Raw genomic sequence first — 7,860 nt, 5'->3', positions numbered from 1 at the left:
CAGACCAGAGTTCCTGCTCTACATCATGGAGGGAGGATCAGTTCATCAAACTGTGTCGAGTTTCTCAGGTCACATTGACCAAACTAAGAAAAGGGTAGATCTGGAGATCTCCTCTGCTGCAGTGACAGACTCTGCTGTGTACTGCTGTGCTGTCAAGCCCACAGTGACAGGGAACACCAGAACTCTGTATAAAAACCTTTGGAGTCAAGGAAGCCATTTACGTGAAAAGGGAAAGACCATCTCTGAATCGAGGAGGGGGCCTAAGGGTACTTCTTTCGCCATCTTACAATGCTGTGATTGCAGCCATTCCCCAACTCTCTGTGAATGGGACTCATGGCCATTGATCAGTGGTCTTTGATCAGTGGGTTTTGGTCAGTGATTGTTGATTAATGGTCATGAGAATTTGCATAATTATGATTAAGGAACTGACCTCCCAGCCCATTGTTCCTTCAGTGGGCTGGTTTCAGTCATTATGCAAATGTACTGTTTATAAGACTGGGGAAACCTGCAGTCAGCTGAGACTGAAGAAGTCACTTGGATGAGTGATGAAACGTTTCTCCCACAAAACGCTACGTCCAGATGAACAGATTCAACTTTTGGAGATTTACTTTCCTGGATGATTGAGAATGCATCAAGACCTTTGGAGCAAAGACAACAAAATACTCCACAACATCCACCAGAGGGAGCCACACACCTTTGTTAGGATACAAACTAGAGTCATAACACACAACTCTGATGAGGAGCCTTAGGAGTGAAATTAATATGACGTGAGCTTCCTCCTCCTCCTGACTGCAGAAAACTGTTTGAGTCCAGCTGTGAACATCAGACCCCTCACAGCTAAGTCCCAGCGAACATCACATTTCTCCTCTGGAAACATGGAAAAATTGGCTGTGATTTGGATCTTTTCAGTTCTCGTAGGTACGTATGTTTCTGACAGGAACATCTGAAATTCAAAGACATTTTTACAGCGTTACAGATCCAGTCTGGATTTTTTTTAAACAGCACCATACTGTTTTCTGCCTAATCCACAGACAAGGTCATTTGTCATAACAATAGCAAATGTAATGCCACCAGTTTTTAGCTGCCATCCTCCTCTCCTCCTTGCAGGTCCTCACAGCGCAGGCTTGCCGCTGCTAAAACTAAACAGAGCTCCCTGAAAGGCACAGCCAATCACATTGCCCATATTTGTCACATAAGTTAGGACTTCAACGTAATTTAAATCTTTCTGCACTGATGGGTGAATGAGACGTTGACAGATCGTTTTTCTTTCTTTCTATCGGGTTTGTTTTTCTTTACTCGAAGAGATCAAATTATTGGTGGGGACAATTCAATAATCGCTGGATATTGGTGGGGACATGTCCCTTCCGTCCATGCCAAATCTACGCCCTTGATGTAAACTGAAAACAGGCTGCTGCTGCAGGTGACATCATTTGACCTGCTGCCACCTGGATCTGGAGCTGTACTGTAAACAAACACTGAATATACTTAACAAACTAAAATAATAAAGTACATCAGTTCCATGGCTGGAAACTCTCGATATCCGAGCAGACTAGTGGATCAGTAGGTTAAAGTTAGCTAATAATCTCTAGTGATTTAAGCTACATTGTCTAATGTTTTTGACGATATTTAGAGAACAAATAAAATAAGCACACACTATAAGTCACAGCAACGTTCCCGCATTATCAGAATAATTTGAACATGTGCTGTAGTTCAGTTAAAGTGTGTTTAAAACTGCATCACTGATTCGTGTCATCTCTGCATCTGTTCTCTGCTGCAGCAATAAAGTCTTATTATTGATAAGAAACCAGCCTGTGTGTGAGAGACTTTAACCTGATGACATCAACAACACTGGACATAACAGCTGTTTTCATTCTATCCCGTCAATAGAAAAGTTATAGAAATATTACATTTGAAGACAAATTCGGAAAATGATACTAAAATGCGCTATATGTGAAATTTGGGGGTGCTCGAGCGCCCGGGGAAAAGGCTGTAAACTCCCCTATGAAGCATTTGTCTTGTGCTTCCCATGAATGAAGCTCGTATTCTATACACAGTGTTTCAACCACGTCTGAGCCGCCGTGTGGGCATAAGTTAGAGGAAGCGGGACTCCGTAACATGCGCGTAAAACGTCAGGAGCTCACATGAAAGTTGCAGTTATTTAATGCGCCTTTAAGCGGAACTGTTTGCGGCAAACATAAGCAGCAGAGTTCAGCATGGGTCTCCGGTGCTCCCAAACGGTACCGGCGGTTGTGCTAATCGTCGTGGCAGTTGTGGGGATTCTGTTGCTGGTCCTTCCAGCTAAAGAGATGGCGCTGCCTCCAGATAACATGGTAAATATTATTATAGACGCTATATTTATACTGAATCCATATGAAATCATTATCATGATTATTACAAGCTATTCGAGTTCTTATGTATTACGGAAGTTAGTATCTTTTGTTCGAAATAAAAGATTTGGTTGAGATTAAAGGCCTTTAAGTTAAAATAATATAATAATAAGATACAGTATCTCACCAGACATACACATTTGAGATACAATTTCATACAGGCGCAGAACACCGTTCCAGATCTAGATCAGGATTTTGGTAATGTGTGCATTAGAAATGCACATTAGAAGTTCATCAAAATTTAAATTTGGGTACACAGCTAAGCCAGATTAGTTTGAAAATTGTCAGATTTTCATTTTAGAAGGCTCTGCGCAAAGGTGTGACTGAAAGTACAAGAAATCTAAACATGCACAGTTCATCCCATACTACGTTTTATGCTATCATCATATACCAGTCCAAGTAAGGAAATACAGAAGATCTTTCTTTTAATACTTTATGTAAGTTATACCACAAAGTTTACACTATGTGTAGAAAAAAATAGGATCCTAAAAGCCTGTCTCTGCTTTTGATACCTTTCAAAAATTTACTTTAGCTTGTATGTGTTGTCAACTGTAGTTCTTAGAGCAACAATTTTGCATGATAGGCCAAACTAGGCCAAAAGGTATTGAAACTGACAGATGTTTGTGGGATGTGTGTTGGTATACTGACAGGGAGAGAGTCTTTGCACAGTGAAAAATGAGCTGCCTCGTTTAAAGCTGCTCAGTGGTTGTCTACATCTGAGCTAAATGCTCGTATTTTAACATCCAGCTCTGGATGCATTTCCTGACAATGGTTTGCAAGAGGAAGTGACACAGAATACCATGAACGAGTCAAGACAAAGAGTATGAGATAAAAGAAGTGATTTGTTTTATTTGATAGTTATTCTGTGCTAATTGCCCGTGGGCTTTTCATTTTGTTCATCTCTCAGACAATTTAAAATCTTTTAAAGGGCACCACAAAATAGGTATTCAGAAATAAGTCTCATGAAACAAGTCTGCTTTGATTTGGTCACTTCAAAAGAGTACACATACATGAGACAAAACCTACAATGAATCGTTAGGGATGGGTATCGAAACCCGGTTCTTGTTGAGAACCGGTTCCCACTGTTTCAATTCCTTGGAATTGTTTGCCATTTTTGCAAACGATTCCCTTATCGATTCCAGTCGCCCCGAATGACGTTGCGGAGCATCATTTACCTGGCAGGAAACATGGCGCCTAAGCGGCTCAAACGCTCAAAAGTTTGGTTATACTTTACGAGAACGGATGACAACTGGGCAACTTGCAATACTTGCAAAGTAGATATTTCATTTAAAGGAGGAAACACTACGAATATGCAAAAGCATTTGCTCACAAAACACACGATGACCTTAAATGAATGTCGTGTTTTTAATTCCACTCCGGACTTGTGAATCTCAACCCAGCAGCAGCGGTAACGTTTGCACGTCCTCTCCCGTTAATACGGCAGGTAAATAATCAACTAACAGTGCATATTATGTTAGCACGATCTGCCTTATTACAAAACCTGCCATTACTGTGCGCTGCATTTAGGTGACCATGATGAGACAGACAGGCAGAGTCTGGCTGGCTCAGATGCTGGCAGTTCTCGCTGCAGTCTACCGGTAGCGTCTCCTTTCAGGCCAGGATAGACGAATGTCACCGAGCAGTGACTAAGTTTGTGGTCAAGGGCTTGCACCCATTTGCCACAGCAGATGCCCCCGATTTTCGGTAAGTGAATGTGTTTAATTGTAGGCGGGGACATTACTGGATATTCTTGTGTAATTGCTACAGAATAATTTATGTTATACTTTGTTATTGCGACAGAAGAATATTTATTTTATTATTTTACATTTACAATTTCTTTTCCTGGGGACCCCGTGACACCCCATTGGAGAGCCGTAGGCTGTGGATCTCTTAAGATCTCACTGTTGGGTTTGTAAGGCCATGTTACTCCTAAATTTCTATCTTGTTAAAAGAGAAGATATAAAACAAAGTTCTAAGCTAATCGACCTTAGTGTTCTCCTTTTTTAAAAAGAATCGATAAGAGAATCAATAAAGAATCGAATCATTAAACAGAATCGAAAATGGAATCGGAATCGTGAAAATCTTATCAATACCCATCCCTATGAATCATTATAAAAGAAGCAGTAAATCTGCACAAAAACAGCGACTGTTGCAAACTTGTCATGTTATATGTTTTAACCCTCTCAGGCTAAAATTAAGTTTTAGTTACAGGAAAAATCTGATGTTTGGGGAAAATTATCAAAAAAAAAAAACACTCATAAAATATGTATGTGGAGTAATCAGGTTGTTAGTGTTTTAACTGTTGCAAATCTGCAACGCCTGCCTTGAGAGGGTTAACCACATCCTGTAAAAACCTCACTTAAAGTTCAGTAAGTGGAAAATAACACCACCTTCGCACATTGGAGTGGTTGCAACTATCAAAATGAGTAGGTTAGTGTACAAAAAAGTTGCAATTTGCAGCTGTATCAACTCTATATCACGCAAAGCATGTAATAGACACACCAGTCCACTGTGTAAATGAGAAATGGACTGGTCCTTACTGCGCTTTTCTACTCTGAGCACTCAAAGCACTTAACACAACTTGCCTCATTCACCCATTCACACAAGCACCTGCTCTACCACATGAGCTACCACAATTCATGCTTTGCCTCTCCAAAGTGTGAAATGGCTATGCTTGCAGACGTTGACAGTACTGACCATACACGCATTAGGCCACTAATTCTTAAGCTACTACACAACTGAAAAATGAGATAGCTCAAGGAGAATTGCTCTTCATGAGACAACAATGTATTGTTTTCAATTACAAATGACCACAATTTTAAATAACATGTAATAAGTCATATTTATGTTGTTATATATCCACAAATAATGCTAATAAAAATGTAAACAAAACAAAAAACAACAACAAAAAAATGTCTGTAAAAAAACAAAGATAGTAATAAACTGTCTTGATGCTTGCTCAATCATCCAGGTAAGTAAATGGCAAAGGTTGATTCTGTTCATCTGGGTGTAGCATTTTCAATGGGAGAAATGTTTTGTTGCTCATCCAAGTCACATTGAAAATGCTATGTGCAGATGAACAGAATCAACCTTTGGGATAGTAATAAAGGTTTTTTTTAAATAATCATTAAAAATATATTTAATTGTACTAATCAAGTGTAACATTAAAATGTTACATTGTTTTGTATTTGTACTGTAATTGTTTTGTTCCTTTTTTCCTTTTCTGTTTATATTTTTCCTTCTATTTTTGTTTTTTCCCTTAATTGATTATTTACATATTCTGAAAAAAAAATAATTCTTGATTGTGTAATCCAATCACTGCACCACGGTTATTGACCACTAACAAACTAAAGTTGGGGGATATGAGAGGAGACACTTGTCTTCAGGGAAGAGTGTCTGTAGTTAAAAATTTACAAATTTATTCTGGGTGATCATGTTTATTATTTGATCAAATATTTTATCCTAATGGGATTCGTCTATTTTAGATGCTAAATCCTCCATTCCCAGGACACAAGGGCTTACTGAGTGATTTCATGAGGATATAAATAATGTGAATTATATGCTATTACCATCACAGTCACCAGACCTCAACCTGGCTTAACACACATTAGAGAATTAGGACGTATGCATTATGCAGTTTGCTGCGTAATATGTTCTATTAATGACAAACATCATGATCTAAAACTTTAGAGCATCATATATATATATATATACTTATGATATATGTATAATTGTGATATATCTGGGATTCATGTGTATATTGGAAGAGCAGATGGATGATTGTTAAGTCATTAGAGGGTCACAGAGATAGCTTACAAATACCTGATGAAGTTAGGAGGCTTACCTCTGCCTGTGGTCACCTACTATACTGTATATCTGTCTCTTTTAGTATGGAATTGTTCTGGATGCAGGCTCATCCCACACCTCCATGTATATCTACAAATGGCCGGCTGACAAGCAAAACAATACCGGCATCGTTACCCAGCACAATGAGTGTCATGTAGAAGGTGAGTCCATTTGCATTATTCAAGACAAAGTTAATCAAATGAGAACTCAATCATTACTTTAACTCATGGTTTGAGTCGTAGATGTCGGCAACAGCTTATACTCAGAATGAAATCTAACTTTTAGTTTCTAAAAGTATAATGAGAGGCAAGGCCTTCAGCTATCAGGCCTCTCTCATACGTACGGTTACAGTGTAACCTTGGTTCTCTGAGTGAGAAACTATCTCTCCACTCCGTTACATATTCCATATGTATGGGGTAACTCTTAAAGACACTCCGCAAGGAGACAGCGCAGCCGAAAACCCAGAGTGAAAGTGTACCAAAAGAACAATTTTCAAATGTACATATATACATGACACCCTGGTCAAGGCCACGCCAGACGCAAAGGCCGAGCCAGGGGGCGGAGGCTTCAGTCTGCCAGATGCAAGACTTACCTGAGCGAGTCCTGCAAGACGCAAGGACCGCAACTGAGTAGCCACTCATGGTCAGCCCTCAAGTTGCTAGGCTGACCAAGGAACAACGGCTACTGCTGATGGGCACCCAGCACCCAAAAGATGGGCTGGCTGCCACGTTCAAGTGATAAAACTGCATAAAGGTGGTAGCTGAGGATCACGTTGCCGCCACACATGACCCAAGAGGTGGCCACCTCATGGGTCAAGTGGGCCCGCACACCTGAGGGAAGGGGAGCTTCTGCCCCCTTCCCATCCGGCAATCACCTGCAACTGCCGGAGGTTTCTTCCTGTTAAAAGGGAGTTTTTCCTTCCCACTGTCGCCAAAGTGCTTGCTCATAGGGGGTCATATGATTGTTGGGTTTTTCTCTGTATTTATTATTGTGCTATCTACTGTACAATATAAAGCGCCTTGAGGCGACTTTTGTTGTGATTTGGCGCTACATAAATAAAATTGAATTGAATTGAATTGAATTGAACACTCACTGTGGACCGATAGTGCCTGGAGTTGACTAACTCTTCTGGCAGATTTTATGGCCAGAAGGAGGGAGGTTTTTAAGTGATAGCCACTTTAACTCAGCGTTCTCCAGAGGCTCAAAGGGAGGGTACTCAAAACTCAATCACCAGTTTCACATCTGCACACCTGTTTTATACTTAAGCTGCGGGGCGTGGCCGGGTTAGCCAGAGTGTCACCACAACATAGGGGGGGTCATAACCTTACATATGGAATATGTAACGGAGTGGAGATATGATAGAGAACCGTGCTTTAGGTGCTCAGAGTAGAAAGAAGCAGTACATTTACCAATGTTCAATTACAGATCACAAATATTTCTCAAATTATTGCTAAGTGATACCAAAACTATTTTTAGAAATGTTGCTGGTGTTAAGTGGAAAATGTTTGCAAGCCTCTTGAACTGACCATTTAACCCCAGAAGGTTCCACTGGTGAGGACACTCTCACTTTCACTTCCACAATTTCACCCTATAGAAAAATATCCAGTGCCGTTAAGAATATTCAAAT

General features: G+C 40.1%; 1 protein-coding gene across 3 annotated transcripts in view; it reads left to right on the top strand.

The window, feature by feature from the left end:
- Positions 1-807: 807 nt before the first annotated feature.
- Positions 808-7,860, top strand: part of LOC100694634 (ectonucleoside triphosphate diphosphohydrolase 2) — a 23,259-nt gene continuing 16,206 nt past the window's right edge. The window contains exons 1-2 of one of the 3 annotated variants that reach the window (XM_019365991.2): positions 808-918; positions 6,277-6,394. In XM_019365991.2, the coding sequence (XP_019221536.1) occupies positions 6,316-6,394 (79 nt within the window). In that variant the 5' untranslated portion in view covers positions 808-918; positions 6,277-6,315. Of the gene's footprint in view, positions 919-2,074; positions 2,331-6,276; positions 6,395-7,860 lie in introns of those variants that run through there. The other 2 variants (XM_005472885.4, XM_003455048.5) reach the window with 2 other exon arrangements.

Source organism: Oreochromis niloticus, linkage group LG12, assembly GCF_001858045.2.
Source record: "Oreochromis niloticus isolate F11D_XX linkage group LG12, O_niloticus_UMD_NMBU, whole genome shotgun sequence".
NCBI classification, from domain to species: Eukaryota; Metazoa; Chordata; class Actinopteri; order Cichliformes; family Cichlidae; genus Oreochromis; species Oreochromis niloticus.
This window is presented reverse-complemented; position numbering and strand designations above follow the sequence as displayed.